Source organism: Lithobates pipiens, unplaced genomic scaffold, assembly GCF_037356315.1.
Source record: "Lithobates pipiens isolate NorthernLeopardFrog02 unplaced genomic scaffold, aLitPip1_a1.2 Scaffold_27, whole genome shotgun sequence".
Lineage (NCBI taxonomy): Eukaryota > Metazoa > Chordata > Amphibia > Anura > Ranidae > Lithobates > Lithobates pipiens.
The window spans coordinates 29,523,206-29,549,806 of NW_027507788.1; the positions used below are offsets into that span (position 1 = coordinate 29,523,206).

General features: G+C 46.7%; 1 protein-coding gene across 1 annotated transcript in view; it reads left to right on the forward strand.

Annotated features, from left to right (window-relative positions):
- Positions 1 to 1,196: 1,196 nt before the first annotated feature.
- XRCC1 (X-ray repair cross complementing 1) overlaps positions 1,197 to 26,601 on the forward strand; it is a 50,944-nt gene continuing 25,539 nt past the window's right edge. The window contains exons 1-11 of the mRNA XM_077456701.1: positions 1,197 to 1,300; positions 8,220 to 8,384; positions 8,629 to 8,721; positions 11,108 to 11,215; positions 12,905 to 13,063; positions 17,214 to 17,288; positions 19,418 to 19,529; positions 21,904 to 22,016; positions 24,356 to 24,479; positions 24,586 to 24,817; positions 25,822 to 25,938. Of these exons, the coding sequence (XP_077312827.1) occupies positions 8,334 to 8,384; positions 8,629 to 8,721; positions 11,108 to 11,215; positions 12,905 to 13,063; positions 17,214 to 17,288; positions 19,418 to 19,529; positions 21,904 to 22,016; positions 24,356 to 24,479; positions 24,586 to 24,817; positions 25,822 to 25,938 (1,184 nt within the window). The 5' untranslated portion in view covers positions 1,197 to 1,300; positions 8,220 to 8,333. The remainder of the gene's footprint in view (positions 1,301 to 8,219; positions 8,385 to 8,628; positions 8,722 to 11,107; positions 11,216 to 12,904; positions 13,064 to 17,213; positions 17,289 to 19,417; positions 19,530 to 21,903; positions 22,017 to 24,355; positions 24,480 to 24,585; positions 24,818 to 25,821; positions 25,939 to 26,601) is intronic.

A 26,601-nucleotide genomic window follows, 5' to 3' on the forward strand; every position in this document is an offset into this window, starting at 1 on the left:
CAATGACAGCTGATCACAGAAGTAAACACAAGCCTCATATAGGCTTTCTTTCCTCACACTGACGAGGATGAGGACGAGGACGAGGAGAGGAGAGGAGATAACCGGTTTGTGTTACAGGGACATTGGCATTGATATTTAGGGCACTGATCAGTGTCCTGATTATCAGTGCAGTCCCAACAGTGCTGCCAATTAGTGCTAATCAGTGCCCATCAGTGCTGCCAATCAATGCCTATCAGTGTAGCCTATCAGTGCCACCTACCAGTGCCCATCAGTGCTGCCTAACAGAGTCTATCAGTGACCATCAGTGCCACCTATCAGTGCTCATTAGTGCTGCCTATCGGTACAACGATCAATCCTGCCTCATCAGTGCCTACCAGTGCAGCCTATTAGTGCCCATCAGTGCCATCTATCAGTGCCCATAAGTACAACCTATCATTGCTCATCAGTGCCCACTGGTGCAGCCTATCAGTGACACCCATCAGTGACACCTATCAGTGACGCCTCATCAGTGCCCACAAGTGCAGCCTATCAGTACCCATCGGTGCAGCCTATCAGTGCCACCTATCAGTGCCCATCAGTGCCGCCCATCAGTTACACCTCATCCGTGCCGTCTATCAGTGCCCATCAGTGAAGAAGAAAAATTACCCGATTGCTAAATTTTATTACAAACTATGAAAATGTTTTATTTATTTTTGGTCTTTTTTAATTTGTTTTGCAAAAAATAAAAAATCCAGTGGTGATTACATATCACCAAAATAAAGCTCTATTTGTGTGAAAATAAAATGATACACGATTCCTATGGGTACAATGTAGCATGACCGCGCAATTGTCATTCAAAGAGTGAGAGCGAGGAAGGCTGAATATTGGCCTGGGATGGAAGGGGGTAAAAGTGTCCAGTATTGAAGTGGTTAATGTAATTATAATACTACCACTAATAATAATATATTAATGTGAATGTAATGACCAAAAAAAATGTAATATATATTTTTTTTAATGCATCAAACACCATGTTTGGTGCTTATAACGTTTTACTTTCTGTCTCTTTACACTGCAATGCGCACACACATTCTTTCTCTCACATAGTTTAGGAGTACACATAGGAGTACAAACATGGCGCCAACTGCGGCTGCTGACACAGGGTGGACAAAAAAGGCTTCCGAAAAAAAAAAAAAAAAGGCACCTTTCCTTAGCAACTTCCGGGTGCCTTAACATGGCGGCCGTGGCTTCCTGTGCGCACTAGGGATCACTTCCGGGGCGGGAGGTTTGTTCGCGGCATCTTCCCGGGAAACGTGTACGGATGGTATGTTCCGGTGTGTGTGGTGTGAGGAGAGGGTGTTAATAAAGAGGACCTGTCTAAGGGGTTTAGAGGAGCGGAGCATGACTGAAGTGTGACCCTCCCTCACACAGTGTATATAGAGGAGGGCTGCCCGGACCTGTCCTCTGGCTCTTATGGACATTCCCTGTGCTGATTCCATACAGCCTTATGGTGGGGGTGGGAGGGAATACTGATACCCCACACATGATCAGAACGCCTTTATTTTTTATTATTTGCTAAATAGGACTTTATGGCGATGTTCACAGCGTGTCACAAACGCAACACGCAGCCCGTCCGCTTTAATGCACACTAAACGCACCAAAGTAGCTCAGGTTCCTTTTTTTTTGGGTGTTGAGCTTCGTGAGTTCTGCACCCATGGGTACGTTGTGCGTTTTTTGATATGTCTGCGTGTTGCGTTTGTGCCGCCTTAACAATGAATGGCGGTCAAGCCACGTTTATCGCGCCTTTCATGAACACCCCAAAAAAAATGCATGCTTTTGCAGAGATTCCCAAAATCCTCATCCTCAGACGTTGCGCACACGGGGGGGGGGCGTCTCCTCCTCAGACGTCGCGCACACGGGGGGGGTGTCTCCTCCTCAGACGTCGCGCACACGGGGGGGTGTCTCCTCCTCAGACGTCGCGCACACGGGGGGGTGTCTCCTCCTCAGACGTCGTGCACACGGGGGGGTGTCTCCTCCTCAGACGTCGTGCACACGGGGGGGGTGTCTCCTCCTCAGACGTCGCGCACACGGGGGGGGGGTGTCTCCTCCTCAGACGTCGCGCACACGGGGGGGTGTCTCCTCCTCAGACGTCGCGCACACGGGGGGGTGTCTCCTCCTCAGACGTCGCGCACACGGGGGGGTGTCTCCTCCTCAGACGTCGCGCACACGGGGGGGTGTCTCCTCCTCAGACGTCGCGCACACGGGGGGTGTCTCCTCCTCAGACGTCGCGCACACGGGGGGGTGTCTCCTCCTCAGACGTCGCGCACACGGGGGGTGTCTCCTCCTCAGACGTCGCGCACACGGGGGGTGTCTCCTCCTCAGACGTCGCGCACACGGGGGGTGTCTCCTCAGACGTCGCGCACACAGGGGGGGTGTCTCCTCCTCAGACTTCGCGCACACAGGGGGGGCGTCTCCTCCTCAGACGTCGCGCACACAGGGGGGGCGTCTCCTCCTCAGACGTCGCGCACAATGGGGGGGAGCGTCTCCTCCTCAGACGTCGCGCACACAGGGGGGGGCGTCTCCTCCTCAGACATTGCGCACACAGGGGGGGGGGCGTCTTCTCCTCAGACGTCGCGCACACAGGGGGGGGTGTCTCCTCCTCAGACATCGTGCACACAGGGGGGGGGGGGCGTCTTCTCCTCAGACGTCGCGCACGGGGGGGGGCGTCTTCTCCTCAGACTTGGCGCGCACACGGGGGGTGTCTCCTCAGACGTCGCGCACACAGGGGGGGTGTCTCCTCCTCAGACTTCGCGCACACAGGGGGGGCGTCTCCTCCTCAGACGTCGCGCACACAGGGGGGGCGTCTCCTCCTCAGACGTCGCGCACAATGGGGGGAGCGTCTCCTCCTCAGACGTCGCGCACACAGGGGGGGGCGTCTCCTCCTCAGACATTGCGCACACAGGGGGGGGGGGGGCGTCTTCTCCTCAGACGTCGCGCACACAGGGGGGGGTGTCTCCTCCTCAGACATCGCGCACACAGGGGGGGGGGGGGGGCGTCTTCTCCTCAGACGTCGCGCACGGGGGGGGGCGTCTTCTCCTCAGACTTGGCGCACACAGGGGGGGTCTCCTCCTCAGACGTCGCGCACACAGGGGGGGTCTCCTCCTCAGACGTCGCGCACACAGGGGGGGGGTCTCCTCCTCAGACGTCGAGCACACAGGGGGGGTCTCCTCCTCAGACGTCGCGCACAGGGGGGGGGTCTTCTCCTCAGACGTCGCGCACAGGGGGGGTCTCCTCCTCAGATGTCGCGCACACAGGGGGGGTCTCCTCCTCAGACGTCGCGCACACAGGGGGGGTCTCCTCCTCAGACGTCGCGCACACAGGGGGGGTCTCCTCCTCAGACGTCGCGCACACGGGGGGGGTCTCCTCCTCAGACGTCGCGCACACGGGGGGGGTCTCCTCCTCAGACGTCGCGCACACGGGGGGGTCTCCTCCTCAGACGTCGCGCGCACGGGGGGTCTCCTCCTCAGACGTCGCGCACACGGGGGGGGTCTCCTCCTCCAGACGTCGCGCACACGGGGGGGGGGGTCTCCTCCTCCAGACGTCGCGCACACAGGGGGGGGGGCGTCTCCTCCTCAGACATCGCGCACACAGGGGGGGGGCGTCTTCTCCTCAGACGTCGCGCACACAGGGGGGGCGTCTCCTCCTCAGACATCGCGCACACAGGGGGGGGCGTCTTCTCCTCAGACGTCGCGCACGGGGGGGGGCGTCTTCTCCTCATACTTGGCGCACACAGGGGGGGTCTCCTCCTCAGACGTCGCGCACACAGGGGGGGTCTCCTCCTCAGACGTCGCGCACACAGGGGGGGGGGGTCTCCTCCTCAGACGTCGAGCACACAGGGGGGGTCTCCTCCTCAGACGTCGCGCACAGGGGGGGGGGTCTTCTCAGACGTTGCGCACAGGGGGGGTCTCCTCCTCAGATGTCGCGCACACAGGGGGGGTCTCCTCCTCAGACGTCGCGCACACAGGGGGGGTCTCCTCCTCAGACGTCGCGCACACGGGGGGGTCTCCTCCTCAGACGTCGCGCGCACGGGGGGGTCTCCTCCTCCAGACGTCGCGCACACGGGGGGGGGTCTCCTCCTCCAGACGTCGCGCACACAGGGGGGGTCTCCTCCTCCAGACGTCGCGCACACAGGGGGGGTCTCCTCCTCCAGACGTCGCGCACACAGGGGGGGTCTCCTCCTCAGACGTCGCGCACACAGGGGGGGTCTCCTCCTCCAGACGTCGCGCACACAGGGGGGGTCTCCTCCTCAGACGTCGCGCACACAGGGCGGGGTCTCCTCCTCAGACGTCGCGCACACAGGGCGGGGTCTCCTCCTCAGACGTCGCGCACACACACAAATGGGGCGTCTCCTCCTCAGACATCGCGCACACACAAATGGGGCGTCTCCTCCTGGTGTTTGATGCTTGGAAACGCGTTGAGGCCTGGTGTTAATCGCTTGGGCACTAATTCATTTCATTGGCCAGAATAGTGATTTATTATGGCAGTTGAAATTAATTAATAACGCTCAAGCGCTGGATGCGCCCGGTGTTAATGCGCATTTAGATGCATCAGGAAATTTTGTTATGCCAAAACGCTGCTGCTCCTGTATGCGCTGGCAGAGGGGGGGAGCTTATTTTCCTTTTTTGGACTATAAGCGCTCAGTGCGTGCTTATGCGACTCGGGACACGTACAGCTGCAGGACAAGTCGGAGCTCATTGATTATAAAGGAAGTCGTGCAAATTTATGCAACTTAAAAAATGGTTTCCTGCACTACTTAGATGCGACTTGAGTGCCATGGACTGCAATGTAAAGTCGCATGTTAACCTGTAGCCCTCCTGTGCTGTAGCCGAATGATGGCTACAGCACAGGCTTACTTTGCTGGGAGGGCAGCTATTCACATCCTCCTGTGCTTCCCAGGTGCCGCGCTCATGTGATAAGTCCTTCGGACTCAGCAATCACAATCAGGGTAAAGGGCCAATCTCAGTGCCCCTTTACCATGTGATCTGCTGTGTCCAATGACAGCTGATCACAGGTGTCAACACAATCCAAGTCGATAACTAGTTCGTGTTAAAGGGACAGCGACACTGATTATCAAAGCAGTCCTGTCAGTGCTGCCAATCAGTGTCTCTTCTTCAGTGCTCATCAGCGCCACCTATCAGTACCTCCCGATCAGTGCTGTCAATCAATGTCTCTTTATCAGTGCCCATCGTTGTCACCTATCAGTGAAGGAGGAAAATAATCTGTTTGCAAACTATGAGTTTGTTGTTTTTTTTTTTGTTTTTTTTTCCCAAATTTTCAGTCTTTTTTTGTGTTTAGCAAAAAATTAAAAAACCCAGAGGTGATTACATACCACCAAAAGAAAGCTCTATTTGTGGGGAATTTTTTTAATAAAAATGTCATACGGGTAGAGTTTTGTATGACCGCGCAATTGCCATTCACAGTGTGAGAGCTCTGAAAGCTGAAAATTGGCTTGGGCAGGAAGGGGGTGAAAGTGCCCGGTAGGTAAGTGGTTAAGGTTATCCACTTAACCTCCAGAAGGTATAACTCCCCCTCCCCTTCATGACCAGGCTACTTTTAGCGATACGGCACTGCGTTACTTGTCTACAATGTAAAGTAGTGAGTGTACAGCTTGTATAACAGTGTAAATTTGCTGTCCCCTCAAAATAGCTCAACACACAGCCATTAATGTCTAAACTTCTGGTAACAAAAGTGAGTACACCCCTAAGTGAAAATGTCCAAATTGGGCCCAGAGTGTTAATATTTTGTGTGGCCACCATTATTTTCCAGTTCTGCCTTAACCCTCTTGGGCATGGAGTTCACCAGAGCTTCACAGGTTGCCACTGGAGTCCTCTTCTACTCCTCCATGATGACATCACAGAGATGGTGGGTGTTAGAGACCTTGTGCTCCTCCACCTTCCTTTTGATGATGCCCCACAGATGCTCAATAGGGTTTAGGTCTGGAGACATGCTTGGCCAGTCCATCACCTTTACCCTCAGCTTCTTTAGCAAGGCAGTGGTCATCTTGGAGGTGTGTTTGGGGTGGTTATCATGGAATACTGCCCTGCGGCCCAGTCTCTGAAGGGAGGGGATCATGCTCGGCTTCAGTATGTCACAGTACAGTTGGCATTCATGGTTCCCTCAATGATCTGTAGCTCCCCAGTGCCAGCAGCACTCATGCAGCCCCAGACCATGACACTCCCACCACCATGCTTGACTGTAGGCAAGACACACTTGTCTTTATACTCCTCACCTGGTTGCTGCCACACACGCTTGTCACCATCTGAACCAAATAAGTTTATCTTGTCTCATCAGACCACAGGACATGGTTCCAGTAATCCATGTCCTTAGTCTGCTTGTCTTCAGCAAACTGTTTTTCGGGCTTTCTTGTGCATCATCTTTAGAAGAGGCTTCCTTCTGGGACGACAGCCATGCAGACCAATTTGATGCAATGTGTGGCGTATGGTCTGAGCACTGACAGGCTGACCCCCCCACCCCTTCAACCTCTGCAGCAATGCTGGCAGCACTCATATGTCTATTTCCCAAAGACAAACTGGATATGACGCTGAGCACGTGTAATTCTCCTGTTTGTGTCACCTGGAATATATGGATGAGCAGATCCCAATCTCCGACCCGAAAAGGCACACAGATGACCGTGGAAACGTCAGCCAGAGGTGTCTGGATCATCCCGACTTCAACACAAGAGACGCCATCAGCTGTCACCCCGACTTCATGACATAGTTACCCGGACAACAGCCACCAATACAATGGGCTAAGAATTCCTCAGCTGTCACTGCCTTCTTAAGGTTGAGTTACAGAGGAGATCTAGTGCTAGAATTATTGCTCTCGCTCTAATGATCGCGGCGATACCTCACATGTGTGGTTTGAACACCCTTTTCATATGCGGGTGCGACTTATGTATGTGTTCGCTTCTGCACATAAGATGAGTGCTTACCAGCTTGCACAAGCTGAATTGCTTGTGGCTAATACTGGAGCTGCACGATTAATCGTTAAAAAAAAAAAAAAAAATCGCAATCTCAATTCGACCCCCCTCACAATCTCTATGCAGCATTTCCCCGATTAATTTATGTAACAAGTGCAGAGTTCTCTGCTTGCTCAGCTGTTTTTTAGCAGAGACCCTAAAAAATAAAATGGCAGTTGCAATATTTTATGTCACACTGTATTTTCGCAAAATTTTTTTTTGTAAAAAAACACAAAAAAAACGAAACAGTAAAATTATCCCACTGTGATCTTTATTCTAAGCAAAAAAAAAAAATTGTGCTTCTCATTTTTGCCAGAATCGTGCAGCTCTAGGTAATACCCTTTGCTCCAAGGATGGTGAGCAGGTGGCAAATCAGACCAGATGAGCTTTCATAACACTCCGGTAAAGCGGATATTCATATCCTTTGACTTGGTTCGAGGATCTTCCCTCAGGCACCGTGTTCATAGCAATCTTACTGGGGCATGCATGCAGAGCTGGAGACGTGATGAACATAAATGCACACATAAGGGGTCACCTATAAACAAAAACATTGCTTGCGCTACACATTACATATCGCCTTTTCTGTTTCATTACATACCTTTTGTTAGACCCAGTGATGTCATCACAAGGTCTCTGTGCTTCTCTGTGAAATGCAGGCAGATCATGGCTGGAAGAGCCCTGGCAGGGTACTCTACCTACCTAGCTTCCTGAAAACATCACAGCTCAAAAGCCCTCAACCCTGATGTAAGCAGAAGGCTGGCTCTTGGGAGGAGTTGTGCCAATGTCAAAATACCTTGATGGGTGGTTGTCAGCCTGGAGGAGTGGGAGATCCCTTTGCATGCGGACCATCCTGGCTGACCTCCACATGTAATGTTGAACCTCCATGATTGAAAGAACTAAAATCCAATGAATGAAAGAGGCGGGGGGGGGGGGGGGGGTCATTTTCCAGCCAGGAAATGGGGTGGGTTCTATCTGACTTGCTGTAACTTCTAATGCACATTGTGAGAAGCTCACAGTGTGCAGTGAAATCCGAGTAAGCCATTTCAGTTCAGGAGAGGATCCGGTACAAGGGACGGCAGGAGTTCAGCTTTCAAATGCTTTTCTTGAAAGCCCCTTTAGTTCTTTAGACTGGAATAAAAAAATAAAAAAAAGTAGCAAATGCTGTAAGGAAATGTAATATACAGTTTAGGGTTGATCCTTTACTCCTTTGTATTGTGTGTTGCAGTTGGTATGCATTGTCACCCGTTGACACAGCCAGGTGGATTGGGAGGCGGAGCGCATTCTCTGTGCAGCTGAAGCCGTATTCGGTGTTCTGTGGGAGAGCCGATATCACCGGACAATGCCTGAGATCAAACTGAAGCACGTGGTCTCCTGCAGCAGTGCAGACACCGTGAGTATCCTTCTGAAATGTAAATTTGGAGATTTAAAGTGGACACCCCCCCTCCCCTAAATCGCAGTCTCAGCAACAACCATCATTTGTAAAAAAGATCCAGGTGATCACTGACACATGTAACCCTTGGAAATCCAAGATGCTCTAAGCAAAACACACTTATTAAACAATGCTAAAATAATCTTTTTTTTTTTTTTCCCCAAGAATAGCAAAGTAAAATTTTTTGATTCTTTCTGCATTTTAGACTCATACAGCAGAGAACTTGCTAAAACCAGACACATATCGCAAGTGGAAAGCCAAACAAGTTGGGGAGAAGCAGATCTCCGTCATTCTGCAGGTGAGAAACAAACTGAAAAGTTGGAAGGATTTAAGCAAAAGGTTTCACCGCACAATCCTTCTGCACTTACTTGTTTTTAGAAAATGGACCCATTCAAGTAGTAATGGGTCATGTGATGTCCCGAGGTCCTCTCTCTTTTTTTTTTTCTTTTAATAAATTCTTTATAACATCGGTAAAGATACAAGTCCTATAGATAAGGGTACAAAATATCAAGAGTACAACACGCTTGGTTTTATGAATAAAAGAAATGACAAAACATATATCAATGCCTATAACCTATAAGGTGGTAGGGTGGGGACCAATGCCTTTGCAATGTCAGGGTCTATAACACCATAACCTGAGTATAGTAGAGATATTCTAAGAAGGGCAGCAGTGCATAAGGCCCCTTTCACACTGGGGCGGGGGCAGCGTCGGCGGTAACCCTCATATTTGCGGAGGTATTTGGCTGCTAGCGGGGGGCTTTTAACCCCCCGCTAGTGGCCGAAAAAGGGTTAAAACCACCCACAAAGCGCAGCTGCAGCAGCGCTTTGCCGGCGGTATAGTCGCGCTGCCCCGTTGATTTCAATGGGCAGGAAGGGTGGAGGAGCGTTATACACACCACTCCTTCACTGTTCCAAAGATGCTGCTAGCAGGACTTTTTTCAAGCATCCTGCCAGCGCACCGCTCCAGTGTGAAAGCCCTTGGGGCTTTCACACTGGAGACACAGGAGAGGCTCTTTGCAGGCACTATTTTTAGCGCTGTAGCGCCTGCAAAGTGCCTCAGTGTGAAAGGGGTCTAAGGGGAACATACAGCTTGTTGAACCTGAATAATATTTTGAAAGAAAATTAGTTTTTCATTTGCTAAAAGTGGAGAGTGCAAAATATGTTGCAGCTACACATGGTAGCCAATCAGCTTCTAACTTCTGCTTGTTTAAGCTTAGACAAAAAAAAAAACATGGAAACTGATTGGTTTCTATGCAGAGCTGCACCAGATTTAGCATTTTTCAGTTTTAGTAAATCAACCCCAGTGAGTCTATAAAAAAAAAGTCCTCTTCCTCTTCATCAGATATCATTAATGGGCGATCTTCAATACTACACTACGTTATGAAGTCAACACTACTCTGCAATCTGTAAAAGCTTAGGGTGCCGCTCTAAGCTAGAAGTGCAATGTGCTTTCCCGCTGGGATTCAGGAACAGGGGAGCCCGGTATCAAGTTTCATTCATCCAGAGGTGTCAATAGTGGAAGTATGAGATGCTGATCGCCCGACCTGATCGAAGTAGGTGTAAGAAATGGCCTCAGCCAACGAAGCTCCACTGACTACGCCCCTTGATGTGTTTCGCTCCGCCCCCCAGGGCTTAGTTATAGAGGTCATGAGCCCCTAAGACTAAGCCCTGGTGGACAGGGTGAGTTGTGTCACTGAAATGTGCCAGGAGGCATGGTCAGTGGAGCAGCGCTGGCTTAGGCCCTTACATACACCTACTTTGATCAGCCTGGGCGAGCGGTGTCTCATACTTCCACTCATAGGTGTGAAAAGCCTATTGCATTAGGGTGTGTACCCCAAAGCTCAAACACATATGAGTGTCCCAGTATGGCAATGTCAGTAGGGCAGTGGACGGTGTCAATAGGTTTTATTTTTATTATTTTATTTCTTTAGTATTTTTTTTCAATTTTATTTTTTTACAATTCTTTTAGGAGCCCTGTTAGGGGGCTTTGATAAAAAAAAAAAAACAGGGGTCTAAACAGGGTATCTGCACCACACGGGGTAATTAGGATGTGTCCAGGCACACCTGGCACACCTGTGCTTCCACTGCTCTGCAATATTGCATTGTAAGCCCATGCCAAAAGGGTGAAGCACCCTCAGGTGGTTGCAGGGCTTGTCCATGACAGTCTGGGCTCACAGAAAATTCAACCAGCGTCATTAAACTCAGAACTTCATGTAAATTAAATTTTTGAATAAAATATTTTTTGTTTTCATTACATACTCTATTTCAGACCCAGGGAGATCATTGCCAGATGTCTGTGCTTCTCTGGGCAATGCAAGCAGATTATGGCTAGTAGGAGGGATTGGTAGGGTGAGGGCGCTGTACATAGCTTCCTGAAAACATATCACCCTGCCTCAGTACTCCTCTCATGAGCCCTCAGCCCTGATGCAATCCATTAGTTGGCTCTTGGGAGGAGCAAACATGGGTAGATGTCAGTCTGGAGGAGTGGGCGTTCCTAGGCAGGTGGCATTTGCATGTAGACCACCCTAGGTAATACCCACATGTGATTCTGAAATCCAACAAATGGAAGGGGTGGGCCAGGGACAGTCAGGCCAAATTGTTTTCTCCATTTCGAGTCTAAAACGAACATGTAATTTCATATATTTGATAATTAAGTTGTCTCATGCTTTCTCGTCTGTGTGTAGCTTGAAAAGGAAGAGCAAATCCACAGTATTGACATAGGAAATGAAGGCTCTGCCTTTGTGGAGGTTTTGGTTGGCCATTCGACTTCTGTGAGTGAACAGGAGTATGAGGTGAGTTATATTATGGTGGAAATTTGGACTTCTGTAGTTTTGTATAGGGTGGGGAAAGGTGTCTTTTTTTTTTTTTTTTTTTGCTGCTTTTAGTATTTTGTCATATTTAGATTCTCCCTAAAATTCTGGGGTGCATAACTAGAGGGGGTCACCAGCAGGAGAACAAGGTCCTGATTTGCCTATATAGATATTTATTAGGGGTGCACCGAATGGAAATTTTGATGCCGAAACCAAAATTGAAGGATGCACTAGGCCAAAAACCAAAAATGAAAGTTTTTAAAAAATATTTATATTTTTATATACAATTGTATTATATATATATTCGACTTTTTAAATAATATCAACTTAAATTAATATGAATTTATTGTTGGTCATTATTGCCACCTTTAGTTCAAGAAAAGCTCAAGAAAAATGCAGTCTGTAGTCTCTAACCATCTCTTGTATCATGTCCCTAGTCTCTACCATCTGATACAGGAGACGGTCAGAGACTGCAGACATAGTACAGGAGACGGTCAGAGACTGGGGACATGATACAAGAGATCAATGCAGCCTCACCAGTGCCTGTCAGACGCAGCCTGCCTGTGCCCTTTTGTATGCAGCCTGCCTGTGTCTGTGGATGCAGCCTCACCAGTACCCATCATGCAGCCTAACTGTGCCCGGATCAGAGCGTTGATCTCCGTGTGTCACGGAGTTGAATTGCACAGGCTGCAGTAACAACCCACCTCCTGTGATCACGTCACGCTGATTCAATGTCCCAACACTGGATCAGTGTGCTGTCTGTCACAAGAGGCGGGACATTGTTACTGCGGCCCATGCAATTCATCTCCGTGACACACAGAGATCGACGCTCTGTGGGAGGGAGGAGAGGACGGAGGGAGGATTGGAGCGAGCCAGGATGACACCTGGCAGTGGGAGGCACCAGGGGCGGGGCCCCATCCCATTTTCGGCTCCATTATCGGCAATATTTTCCTTTCGCCAATTTGCCCGAAAACACTATTTTTGGCAGGTTTTTTCAGCCGCTGAAATTTCAGTGCATCCCTAATATTTATATCACTAGGAGAATCACCAGCAGGAGAAAGGATGTCCTGTTTCCTCTTTATAGATATTTATATCGCTAAAGGGATCACCATCAGGAGAACGAGGTCCTGATTCCTCTATATATAGATCTTTATATCACTAGAGGGGTCAACAGCAAGAGGAAGGAGGTCCTCATTCCTCTAGCTTTAGTTCTTGAAGGAGGAGGTCCTGATTCCTATATATTTATCTTTAGTCATTACTGGAGGGATCCCAATCAGGAGGAAGGTAAGGTTTTCAACATGAAGCCAAGATCAAGGACATTACCTCAATCTAGCTGGAGAAAAGTTTCAAAGCTAATATTAGAAAGTATTATTTTACCAAATGAGTAGTTGATGCTTGGAACAGACTTCCAGTAGAGGTGGTGAACCAGTCAACAGATAGTGAATTTGTGTTGTATGAAAACTTGAAGTACAGCGGATAACGGGGTGCCATTGGGATAGGTCAGTCAGACGCTCAAATTAAGTAAAAACCTTTTGTAAAAAGTTGATATCTAACAAGTTTGGGAGTTATATGAATTCCCCTTCTTCACGGCTAATGTAGGCAAAAAAGCCCCACAACAATATACATCATGGAGAATATCGGAATGTGCAGTAACACTAACTTTCTGAGCAGGTGATCCTGGGAATGTCCTCATTCATGTCACCAAGTGAGAGCAAAAGTGGAACCAACCTGAATCGCACAAGGATGTTCGGGCCAGACAAACTGGTGAAGGCGACAGCTGAGAAGAAATGGGACAGAGTGAAGATAGCGTGCACTCAGCCGTACACAAAGGTGAGCTTTACCAAAGTGCTCGGATGAGCATCCATGCCATATCGGTGCTCATCCGTGCCCCTCTGTACTCATACATGCCACATCAGTTCTCATCTGTGCCACATCCATGCCACTATAGTGCCCATCAGTGCCTCACAAAAGTGTAATAGGTGGAAAATTAGATTTGGAATTTATGCCCCTAGAATACCTGATGATGCTCCCTGCATGTTAGGCCTCTGTATGTGGTGAGGCTGTGTAAAAGTCTCCCAGATGTGGTATCGCCATAGAAGTAGCAGAATGAATTTTGGGGTGTAATTTTTGCTATGTACATGCTATGTGTTAGAAAAATCTTATACATGGACAACTTTATGTTAAAAAAAAAAAAAAAAGTTTTCACTTTCTTTCCACGTTTTCCAAAAACTTGTAGGAAAAAAAATGACATGTTCAAAAGACTGATAATGTCTCATTGATAATGCTTTGGGGTGTTTGCTTTTCAAAATGAGGTAATTTTGTGGATGTTTCCATTGTCCTGGTGCTCCTGGGTCTTCAAAAGTGCAAGAGGTAGTCAAGAAATTAAATGTATAATTTATGTCCCTAGAACAGGGTTGCCCAACCTTTTGAAGAGAGAGGGCCACTTGAGCGACTTGGTAACCGGTCGCGGGCCACAATGAGCGGAGCGAGTGGATGGCATGTCTGTGTCCACTCTGCATTTGCAGAGCGGACACAGACGCAGCCCACGATACTTTTTGGCAGATCGTATTGAAGGTAGAACACAAGTCGGTTTATGTCTGCCCCTATTTAGAGGTGAATGGAGGGTCCAATTGGTCGTGTGAAAGGGGTCCAAGGCTGCTTTCACACTGATGCGCTGCGGTTTACCCACACCACGTGTGCAATGCAGTGTACCTTTGGCTTTCCTGCAGTTTGCAATAGACTTCTATTATATTCTTCAGGTTTGGTGCACTTTCAGAAAGCTCACCAAACTCACAGGTAATAATAGAAGTCTATGGCTCAGTACAAGTAACCTGCAGGTAAACTGCTGTGCACCTGTGAATCAGTTTGAAAGCAGCCCAGTACCCACTGCAGAAAAGATATGCCCATATATACACTGTGATTTTAGTAATAAACTGACCTTCAATAACAGTATTCTTTCTATTCTATCCCAGAGCAGGAGGTCGCTGGGCCACATCAGAGGGCTCCGTGTGCCACTGGTTGGGCACCCCTGCCCTAGAATATCTAATGGTACTCCCTGCGTTTTGGGCCTCTGTATGTTGCCAGGCTGTTAAAATATCTTACACATGTGGTATTGCCAAACTCAGGAGGAGTAGCAGAATGTGTTTTGGGGTGTAAATTGATGTATGCATATGCTGTGTGTGAGAATTAACCTGTTAATTTGACAATTTTGTGAAAGAAAATCAAAAAAAAAATCTTAATTTTGCAAAGAATTGTCGGGAAAAACCTACAACTTCACAAGAAACTCACCATGCCTCTTACTAAATACCTTGGAATGTCTGCTTTACAAAAACGGGTCATTTGGGAGGTATTTGTACTTTCCTGGCTTGTTAGTGCCGGTTCACACAGGAGCGACTTGTCAGGCGACTTAGCCGTCTGACAAGTCAGGCTCCGTTCTGTACTATGGAACCGTTCTAATAGGAGCGACTCAAGTCGCTCCGACTTAGAAAAAAGGTTTCTGTACTATTTTTGGGGTGACTTCAAGCAACTTGCATTGACTTCTATAAAGGAGTCGTTTTGCAAGTCGCTGCTGAAGTCGTGTGCAGGTCGCGTCTGTGAGTCGCGCTGCAAGTCGCGTCGCCCCTGTGTGAACCAGCACTTAGAAATTAAATAGATTAGGCCATCAGTACATCGGGTGTGATCAGTTTTCAATGATTGGCACCATAGCTTGTAGACTCTATAACTTTAACAAAGACCAAATAATATGCACTGATTTGGATTATTTTAACCAAAGATATGTAGCAGTATACATTTTGGCCAAAATTTATGAAGAAAATTACTAATTAGCAGAAACGAAGGAAAAGTGCAATTTTGTACAAAATGTTTGGTCTTTTTTAATTGAAAGCGCTAAAAAAAAAAAAAAAAAAACTGTAGTGATGGGATAGCACCAAAAGAAAGCTCTATTTGTGTGAAAAAAAAGGACAAAAATTTCATATGGGTACAATGTTGCATGACTGAGTAATAGTCATTCAAAATGTGAGAGTGCTGAAAGCTGAAGGGGGCTTAAGTTCCCAGTGGGCAAGTGGTAAATTTAACTAGGCTGAGGGAAATATGTAGTCTGCCATTGCTGACCTTTATCTGGCTTCGGTACTTTAGGACAGGGGTCTTCAAATTTTCGAAACAAAGGGCCAGTTTACTGTTTTTTTTTTTTTTTAAGCTTTGGACAGCTGGTCTGTCAGTGTGAGTAGAAAATGCCCTGGCATCAATGTGGGTAAACAGTGCCCCCATTACTGGTGTCAGTGGGATGAATAGTGCCACACTAACATTGGTGTCAGTGGAAGGAATAGTGCCCCATCACTGGTGTCAGGGGGAGGAATAGTGCCCCATCATTGGTATCAGTGGGAGAAATAGTGCCCCATCACTGGTGTCAGTGGGAGGAATAGTGCCCCATCATTGGTATCAGTGGGAGAAATAGTGCCCCATCACTGGTGTCAGTGGGAGGAATAGTGCCCCATCATTGGTATCAGTGGGAGAAATAGTGCCCCATCACTGGTGTCAGTGGGAGGAATAGTGCCCCATCATTGGTATCAGTGGGAGAAATAGTGCCCCATCACTGGTGTCAGTGGGAGGAATAGTGCCCCATCACTGGTGTCAGTGGGAGGAATAGTGCCCCATCACTGGTGTCAGTGGGAGGAATAGTGCCCCATCATTGGAATCAGTGGGAGGAATTGTGCCACCTTGTTGGTATCACTGGGAGTAATAGTGCCCCAAGGGCCGGATACAGGCAGGCAAAAGGCCGCATCTGGCCACCCCCCCCCCCCCCCCCCAGGCTGCAGTTTGGAGATCACTGCTTTAGGAGATACTGAGCTGGAACAAGAATTTTATTTTTATTTTTTCCCCTTTATGAGACAGCTTTTTTTCATTGCTGCAGTCAATCTAAGGGCTGGTAGTCAGAGCAGCCATTTAGCTACGGAGAAGGTGGCCTGAGGCACAGAGCACGTTCTTGTGTGGCTGCTGTCCCAGGAGGGAAGCATGCCCATAAGGGTGGCTACACTGAGGCTCCAAAAGGAAAGAGCAAGGCAACGTAGCCACCCTATAGGTTGTAGTGTAGTTTGAAAGAGATTCTCCTTAATAAATGACCCTGAGTAGAAAAGCAGTCAGCGCTTCTGAAAGCATGTAGAGAGATGTTACCCCATAGCATACTTTTGTTGGAGTGAAGTCCCATCTTCAAGTATAGTTTAGTTTTGGCTTCCCATGTCCCCTCTTCAAAGCATGCCTTGCACATACAGACATGTAGATTTGCTAATTATCCTCAAAGCATTTAATAACAAGGCAGTAACAGTTAAATAAAAAAAAAAAAAAGTTTGGGCCTTAAAGCCTTATTAAACCTATAATAAAAAGAAATAAAGAAATACTATGGGGTAACATCTCTCTACATGCTTTCAGAAGCGCTGACTGCTTTTCTACTCAGGGTCATTTATTAAGGAGAATCTCTTTCAAACTACACTACAACCTATAGGGTGGCTACGTTGGCTTGCTCTTTCCTTTTGGAGCCTCAGTGTAGCCACCCTTATGGGCATGCTTCCCTCCTGGGACAGCAGCCACACAAGAACGTGCTCTGTGCCTCAGGCCACCTTCTCCGTAGCTAAATGGCTGCTCTGACTACCAGCCCTTAGATTGACTGCAGCAATGAAAAAAAGCTGTCTCATAAAGGGGAAAAAATAAAAATAAAATTCTTACTTTTCTGCTGTTCCTCCACTGCTGGAATATGAGGGAGGAGGGACCAGCAAAAGGTTTTTGTGAACGGAGAAAGCCCTATGTCAGGGGGTCGAGGTGGTAATTTGGTGTGTGCTCCACAGCCAGAAGTTCAGGAAGGTGCTGAGACAGGGAGACGATTGCAGCCAGAAAAGTTGATCAAAAAGGAAAAAGTTCAATAAGGGTTTAATATTACTTTACAAATGTGATCATGTTAACTCCTTTTTATTTCTCTATTTTCCATTAGAATCTGGCGTACGGACTGTCATTTATTCGCTTTAACTCTCCACCGGACAAAGATGAACCAACTCCCGCTTCTCCGGTATGAAGATCAATTGGTATTATGTGTGTGGTCTTAAAGTGGAGTTCTGATTAAAATGTTTTTTTTAACTCAGCAGCTACAAATACTGCAGCTGCTGACTTTTAATAATCGGACAATTATCTGTCCCAGGGTCCAGTAATGCCGCCTCCTCTCGTGCACCGTGACTGGCCGAGCAATCATCTGGGACCTGTGACGTGTCCCAGGTGATTGCCAAGAGAGAGGGGGGAGAGGTGATTTCTGCTGTGTGCTGGGAGGAAGTGGGAGCTGGGACCCTCTAAGAAGAGGGTATCCGCTACCCCCCCCCCCCCCCCAAATGTGGCATGTCAGGGGGTCACCACCCTTAAAGCAGAGGTTTCATTTTTAGGTGGAACTCTGCTTTAAAGTGATTATTCTCCTGTCTCTTTAACCAGTTAAGGACCAGTTGGCGCAGTTATACTGTGGCAGTGTCGGCTCCCCTGGAGAAATCACTGTAGCTGTACGTCATGCGCTTTAAGACCACTTTGGGGCACACGATGACAGCCGATGCGTGTGCCTGGCGGCCGCAAAGTTCTCCGGGCCCCCGCGATTGCTCCTGAGAGAGACAGAACGGAGATCTGTCAATGTAAACAGACAGATCTCCATTCTGTCAGGAGAGAGAGGAGACAGATCTGCTGTTCATACTGATTATGAACCGCGATATGTCTCCTCCTCCAGGCAGTCCCATCCCCCCAGTTAGAAACACCCCCTAGGGGACACATTTAACCCCTTGATTGCCCCCTAGAATTAACCCCTTCCCTGCCAATGACATTTGTACAGTAATCAGTGGCTTTTTCTAGCTTTGATTGCTGTATGAATGTGAATGGTCCCAAAAAGTGTCAGATCTGTCTGCCGCAATGTCGCAGTCCCCCTAAAAATCGTAGATTGACGCCATTACTAGTAAAAAAAATAAATAAAAAAAATTCCTAAAGCTATACCCTATTTTGTAGATGCTATAACCTTAGCACAAACCAATATACATTTATTGCAATTTTTTTTTACCAGAAATATGTAGAAGAATACATATCGGCCTAAACTGAGGAAGAATTTGTTTGTTTGGGGACATTTGTTGCTTTTTTTTTCAAAATTTACAGTCTTTTTTTCATTTGTAGCGCAAAAAATAAAAACCGCAGAGGTGGTCAAATACCACCAAAGGAGCTCTATTCGTGGAGAAAAAAAGACATAAATTTTGTTTGGATGTAGTGTTGCACAATCGCACAATTGTCAGTGCCGTATCGCAAAAAAATGGCCCAGTTATTAAGGGGGCAAATCCTTACGGTCCTTATGTGGTTGAGGTACAAGCTGTAGCATAGGGCTTTTGCTTTGTCAATTGCCCATTTTTAATTTCTACAGTACCTGGTTGATCCTGCCTGGTTCTGACCCCCACTCCTTCCGAAAGCTGACCACATTTATCATGGCTGCTGAGCCATGAAAGCGTGGTCAGAACACGTGCCTCCGTCATTGCAGCTCTCCTTTGTGTGTCTCTCCATCTCCCCCCTCCCTCTCTTAGATCTCTAGCCCCTCCTACTCGGCTCCCTTGGCTTGGGATAAGGAAAGCAGGAAGGACACGTGACCGCTACTAAAAAAGCAAAAAAAAAAATACTATTGGAGACATTTGAGTTTACAACCGCTTTAAAAATAGGACTAGGCAAATGAAAATGTGAAATGTTAAAGCTGAACTCCTCGCAAACTTGTGATTTGGCTGGTGACCATATTTTTCTCTTCTACTGCTTGGTAACCAGCCTATCCCAGCCTGTGATTTGACCAATAAGGACACTTATGAGGTCATCACTCTATCTTACCGACCTGATGAAGGACATGACAAATGCAGCGGAGCCCCGATTGGCTCAGTGTGCTGCCCATCCCTCTCCTAAAGGGGGGCTTGTAACAAGACTCGTATACCAGTTTTAGGTAAAAAAAAAATTAATACATCGCTTGGGTTCAATCATATATATATTTTTTTTATATCTGCTCTGAGTCCAGCTTAAATTTATAAAGATTAAAATACATGTTCGGGTTCCTGCTTTACTTTTGTAACATACACCAGGAAAAATGACAGCTGGCATCCTGTTACTGTTGGCAAAATTGTGTTCTAATGTTTTCTTTATCTTCAGAAAGTCACCAAACTGGGCCAGTTTAAGGTAAAAGAGGAGGACAGCCCATCAATGCGTCCTGGGAGTCTCTTTTTCAGTCGCCCCAGCAAGCCAGAAGATACCCTTCCAAAAGGTAACTCCCTCATTAGGTTTGGAAACGGTAAAGGAGTTGATTGGATCTGGCGTTTTAAAATTTACTGTAAAACCATTTATTTTTGCCATAAAATTGTACAAATTGGCCAAAAAAAATTAAAACAGAATAGCTGGAAATAACGTCCTGTAAAGGGATCTGAGAGGCGGCCTATATCATATCTCTGTTCTAATTATGCTTTACAACACTGTCTCAAAAGACTGGCAATGCTGCTGTCCTAAGGTGACTGCTTCACTACTACAGAATGCAGACACCCTAGTACAAGAAATATGTTACTGGCCGTATCACCAGGTGAAATGAAGACAAAAAAGCCTAAAAAGAGAAAACAAATGCAGACATTTTTGTTTTTGGTTATAATACGCTTTAACCACTTCCGAACCGCCGCATGCCGATATACGTCCTAAGTTTGAAGAGGAATATCGTTATGGCAGCAGCTAGCTGCCATAACCCCGGTATCCTCTTTTTTTTTTTTTTTTTCAGCCGGCAGTCTGGTTTCCGATAATAGTGATCTTTGCGCCTCTTAACTGAGCCGTCCGCACTGGCGGTGGCGATCGGATGTTCATCCATGCGTAGTATGGAGACGAGTAATGGGAAGAGGACCCCCACCTCCATACCATTGCTCAGCGGAAGCGACGTCAAAACTTAATTTACACCCATAGCTCTTAAAGGGCCATTTCTTTTTTATTTTTATTTTTTTTTATGACCAAAATTTTTTTTTTTATTGCATTTTCTTGACCCCAAATCTCATATTTAAGAGGTCCTGTCATTCTTTTTTTCTAATACAAGGGATGTAATAGGAATAAAATTTACACAATAAAAAAAAAAAAAAAAAAGAACAGTGTAAAAATGAAAAAATAAAAGGTAAAATAAATAAGGAAAAAAAAAAATATTTTTTTAAACGTGCCCTGTCCCGCCATGCTCGCGTGCAGAAGCGAACGTATACGTGAGTAGTGGCCGCATATGAAAATGGTGTTTAAACCACAGGTGAGGTATTGCTGTGATCATTAGACCTCCTCTGTAACTCAAAACATTCAACATGTAGAATTTTTTAAACGTCGCCTATGGAGATTTGTAAGGGTAAAAGTTTGTCGCCATTCCACGAGTAGGCGCAATTTTGAAGCGTGCCATGTTGGATATCAATTTACTCTGTGTAACATTATCTTTCACAATATATATAAAAAAAAAAAATGGGTTAACTTTGCTTTTGTCTTATTTTCTAATTCAAAAAAGTTGATTTTCTCCAAAAAATTTGCGCTTGTGAGACCGCTGCGCAAATACGGTGTGACAGAAGGTATTGCAATGACCGCCATTTTATTCTCTAGGGTGTTAGACATTTTTTTTTATAATGTTTGAGGGTTCTAAGTAATTTTCTAGCAAAAAAAACAAAACAGTTTTTAACTTGTAAACAACAAATCTCAAAAAGAGGCTCGGCCCTTAAGTGGTTAAAGAGGAGCTCCAGTCCCCCCCAAAATGAAAAGTCAGTAGCTACAAATACTGCATTGAAGAAAATCAGCCGCACACCACCAGGAGCTTGAATGAAGAGAGAGTCTTTATTCCCATATGCCAAAGGTAAACAACAGTAGTGAAATGAGCACATTGGTTGCGTGCGAAATGTGTCTACCTTTTATCCTATGTATCCTGTTTACCTTTGGCATATGAAACTAAAGAATGTTTCTTCATTCAAGCTCCTGGTGGTGTGCAGTTGATTTTCTTCTATACCTGTATATTACGGCACCCACATTGGATGGCAGATGACTTATCCACCTGAGCGGTGTGTACACACTCTCTGACATTACAAATACTGTAGCTGATACCTTTTTAATATAAGGACACTTGTCTGTCCAGGGATCCAGTGATGCCCTCACATGTGGCAATTCTTCAATCGGCTTTGGGTGCAGGCGCCGGCATCTTACATAAGGGAAACTGGCAGTGAGGCCTTCTGGCATCACAGCTGGTTTCCCACTGCACATGCGCGAGCTGCGCTTCATGAATGGTCATACAGTCTTCTGGGACCTGTGATGTTCTCAGAAGACTGCAGGAGGAAAGGGGGGTGGGGGGGAGTTGAACTTCCACACAGATCGCCACGACAGTCTGACCGGAAGTGGAATTAGTGGACCCCCCCTCGAAAGTGCCAAATGTGGTAATGGAGGGGGGCGCATACAAACAAGCAGAATGTCCCTGTTTGGGTGAAGTTCCGCTTTAAGCTCAATTAACATTGGCCTGTAACTTTTTGTGAATAATATTGATGATTTTTTTAATATTGATGGTTTTTATTTTTTTGGTGGAACATTTTTGAATTGTGATGGGTATGATTTGCTTTGGGTTGATGTATTTTCTCTCTGTACTTGTCCCATAGCACCGCCACCCTCACAAAGCTACGCCGCTGTGGCATTACAGGGAACCAGCTCCACTGATGCCAGCAGTGATAAGCCAGTCACCAAAACTTCACCCAGCAATGCCACACCAAAGGTAATGTAGTATTATTTATCTATTTTTTCTGTAACTCTATGCATGAACTGTATCTTGAAGTGGAGCAGCAATCACAAGTCTACTATACGCCTCTATCTCAGTTATTTTCTTCTGATACCCCATGTCCTATACTTAACCACTTGCCTACAGGGCACTTTTACCCCCTTCCTGCCCAGGCCAATTTTCAGCTTTCAGTGCTGTCACAATTTGAATGACAATTGCGTGGTCATGCAACACTGTACCCAAATATTTTTTTTTTATAATTTTTCCCCACAAATAGAGCTTTCTTTTGGTTGTATTTCATCACCACTTGGTTTTTTATTTTTTGCTAAAAAAAAAAAACGTAAAAAGACCAATAATTTTGAAAAAAACAAAAAAAACATTTTCTTTTTGTCAAATAATGTTTTAAATGAGTAATTTTTCTCCTTCACTGATGAAGCTGCACTGATGAGGCAGCACTAATATGCGGCACTGACTTGCGCCACCAATGGGCACTGTTAGGGCTGCACTGATGATCAGTGCCATGAATAGCTGTGTAGGTCTCTCCTCAGCGGCATCTCCTCTACTCAAACTCTCAATATGAGGCGAGGAGAGCCGATTACCAGAACGTCCGTGTTTACATGTGATCGGCTGTAATTGGGCACAGCTGATCACGTGGGTAAAGAGCTGCATCATCGCTGCACGCTCTGACGGTGAGAATGGGTGACGTCATATGACAGTGATGGCGAACCTTGGCACTCCAGATGTTTTGGAACTACATTTCCCATGATGCTCCACTACACTGCAGTGTGCATGAGCATCATGGGAAATGTAGTTCCAAAACATCTGGGGTGCCAAGGTTCGCCATCACTGTCATATGATGTTGGCCCAGAACAAGAAGGGATCCAGTCAGCAGCCATTTGTCTAAACAGCGGGTGGCAGGCGGGCAGTTAAAATGATTGTAAAGCTTCAAGTTTTTTTATGGTTAAAATACCAAACATGTTATATTCACCCGCTCTATGCAGTGGTTTTGCACAGAGCAGCCCTGTTCCTCCTCTTCTTGGGTCCCCCACCAGTGCTTCTGGCTCCCCCTGCTGAGGGCCCCCATAGGAAGCAGCTTCCTACTGGGCACTCCTGTGGGCTCACTCCTGAGGCAGGATGTTTGTGTCTATTCAGACACACAGCCCAGCTCAGCTCCTCCCTCGACTTACTGCTCACAGGTTTTGACTGAGCGCAGCAGGAGCCAATGGCTCCCTATGCTCTCAGCCAAGCCAGGAGAGGGGAGAAGAGCTGCTGCAGACGTGCACAGCGCTAGACTGAGATTGGCCTCAGGTGAATATTTAGGGGGGAAGCTGCACATACAATGTTTTTTAACTCAGAGGAGCCCCAGTTTGGGCACAAAAAATGTAAAGTCAGCCGTTACAAATACTGTAGCTGCTGAGTTTTAATATAAGGGCACTCACCTGTCCAGGGATCCAGTGATGTTGACACACCAAGCCAATTCATGAATCAGCTACAGGTGCAGGTGCTGGCATCTTCACGAAGGGAATCTTGCTGTGAAGCCTTCAGGTTACACAGCCGGTTTCCTACTGCACATGCACAATTCGCACTGCGCTGTCTGTGTGTGCCCCAGAAGGCAGCAGGGTGAAAGAAGAGGGTCTGAAAATACTCGCAGGTCGCTGCAGCGATGTTACCCAGAAGTGGGAGCTGGTAGCTATCAAAACCAGGTTACCCGCTCCCCTCTCCCCCGCAAAAGGTTCCAAATGTGGCAGTGGAGGGTGCAAATAAGCAGAGCTTCCCCTTTTGGGTGGAGCGCCCTAAAATGTTTAAAAATGTATCCTGTTCCTTTAAAGCATGTTGTACAGCACAGTGCTTGTGCTGTGTCATTTGGCCCTCTCTATCACCTGAAATACCTGGCTGATCCTGCCCTATCTTGCTCTCCCCTCTGTAGACTGACCACGGTTTATCATGGCTGACACCGTGGTCAGTTTTATGTGCCTCTGTCATCTGCAAATGCCGTCTATACCTTAATTCAGAGAGCCACGCGGTGCTCGTGTCCAGCCGGCTTTCTCCTCTCTCCTCCCAACTGCAGTCAGCGGGGGGGGGTTCGGTCCCTCCCGCTCCAGCTGTCATATCGAGAGAGCTGGCCGAGCACGCTCTGAATTCCTGTTATAGACGGACATTTTTTTTAATAAAACACAGACACAGGGGCACACAGGATTATACAAAGCTATGACAGTGACTTAACAACCACTTTAAGGTAAAAAAAATACATTTTACCTTTACAGCCACTTTAGCATACTGTACATCAGAAGGCAGTCTTTTTCCCTCTTTAGTAATGCTTAAAATTTCTGTTACAGGAACCCTCATCTGGAAAACGCAAATTTGAGTTCAACAAGGAGTCCCCTAGCCGTCCTTTTGCCAAGGTGTCCCCGTCTAGTTCCAAAGAGAACAGCTCACAGCCAGCACCCAAGAAAATTAAAGGTACTTTCTGGTGGTTAATGTATGGAAGTTGATAGAACTGACCTTGTGTACTGAACTACAGTCCATGACCTTTACCCATACATCTCTTCTGTTGGTGCTGTTTCAGCCGAGCCCCAAGCTCCTACTCCTCCTGTTAAGAAGACCCCACCCCCTGAAAAACCCGCCAAAAAGAAGAACTCCTCCAGTTCTCAGCCAGTGGAGCTGAATCGGATCTTACAGGGAACAGTTTTTGTGCTGAGCGGTTTCCAGAACCCTTTCCGGTCGGACCTCAGGGATAAAGCTCTGGAGATGGGTGCCAAGTACCGACCGGACTGGACCCCGGACTGCACTCACCTCATGTATGTACTGTGACAGAGACTGGTATTTACCAACCTGCACTGATTGCGTTTCTTAAAAAGATATATGCATTAATCTCACCATGAAGTATTGACAGTTAAACTGTTTGCTTGTTGCCTGGAGCTTGGGGTTTTCCTTTTGGATGTGGGGGGGGGGAATGCGTGATAAAGGTAAAATTTTCCCGTTCCCAGAAAGCTGCGGGGGGGGGGGGGGGGCTGAACTTCTGCTCAGATTGCCACGGTAATCTGACCGGAAGCGGGAGCAGGTACCTGTCAAAACCAGGAACCTGCTCCCCCCAAAACGGTCCAAATGTGGCAGCGTGGGGGGTGGTGGGGGGGATTGGAGGATGCAAACAAGCAGAACTTCCCCTTTTGGGTGAAGTTCCACATTAAGTAACATAGCAGCATAATGCTCTGGTCTTTGTTCTGTAAATTCTACTTACCTCAGTACTAATGACACAGCCACCAGTTCAAATAGATCATCGCAGATGAAACATTGTATTTATATACTGTTATATACTGTATTTTGTCACATTAGGTGCATAGCATTGTGTAGGTGTGACACATACAAGTATTGCCTTTGTATCCAAGTTACAATATTTTCATGTCCCTTTCTCCCCGAAGACAATTGCCATCTTTGTTCAGGCATCATGCAGGGTCACCATCTGATGTGGGCTCATAGATGACTTGGTTATACAAATGCTTGGATTTGCACAGTAGGCTCTGTGTTATTGGCTTATTTTTTTGGAAGAAACGATTTGCCTTTCTTGCAGTAGACTGGTGACATCTTTCTGACTGAAGCTCAAGGATTGCTTTTTAATGGTAAAAGATGCCATTGCTCTTATTGCCACATGTAAGGAATTTATTTGGACAAACGTGTATTTGCTGTTCAGTCTGCATTAGTTGACACATCGAGCACACACAAGATGACTGCTATTAATTTGTGATACTTATCAGTACTTTTACAACTAATATATATATATATTTTTTTTATTATTCGTTTCTAGATGTGCCTTTGCCAATACCCCAAAATACAGCCAGGTAAAATCAGCAGGGGGAATCATTGTGAGGAAAGAATGGGTCATGGACTGTTACCGGGCGAAGCAACGCTTACCTTGTAAAAAGTAAGTCTGGCTCCTTTCGTTAAATGGAATTTGGAACTAAAGTGTAATATATCCCTTGTTCTCCGCTCCCCCTGATCGAAATGCAATTAAAATGTTTAAAGTGGTTGTAAAGCCAGAAGGTATTTTACCTTAAAGTGGATGTAAACCCTCGCATATACCCAGTGAAGTGAAAAGCCTCAGATGATACACAGAGATGAAACAAATCTCCCTACATACGTTTTACATGTATATCTGCTGTCTTCAGCTTTAAATACTGTTTAGAAAGTGCAGATGGTGTTAGAATTCTCACTTCCTCATCCTGCACTGTGAGAGATGTCTTGGATTACACTCGGAGACAGCTGATTGGAGGAAAGACACACGCTCCCCCTCCTGATAGGACGAGACTTTCAGAGCTGTCCTGTGAGTAAAGCAGCTTTATGCTAATCTGTTTATAGCACCCACCCTGACACAAAATCAGCCTGGTTTTATCGCATGTGTTGGAGAACTTGTCAGAAGTTATCAGGCTGATAACCGAAGAGCAGAGCAGGAGAAAGCCAAGGGACTTAGTGCTTTGAAGAGAGATAAGAAAACACTGCAAATATATGTGCCCAGCTCACACTTCATCAATCGGGTTTACAGCCACTTTAACCACTCTAAGACCAGGCTTTTTCTGGCACTTTCTAG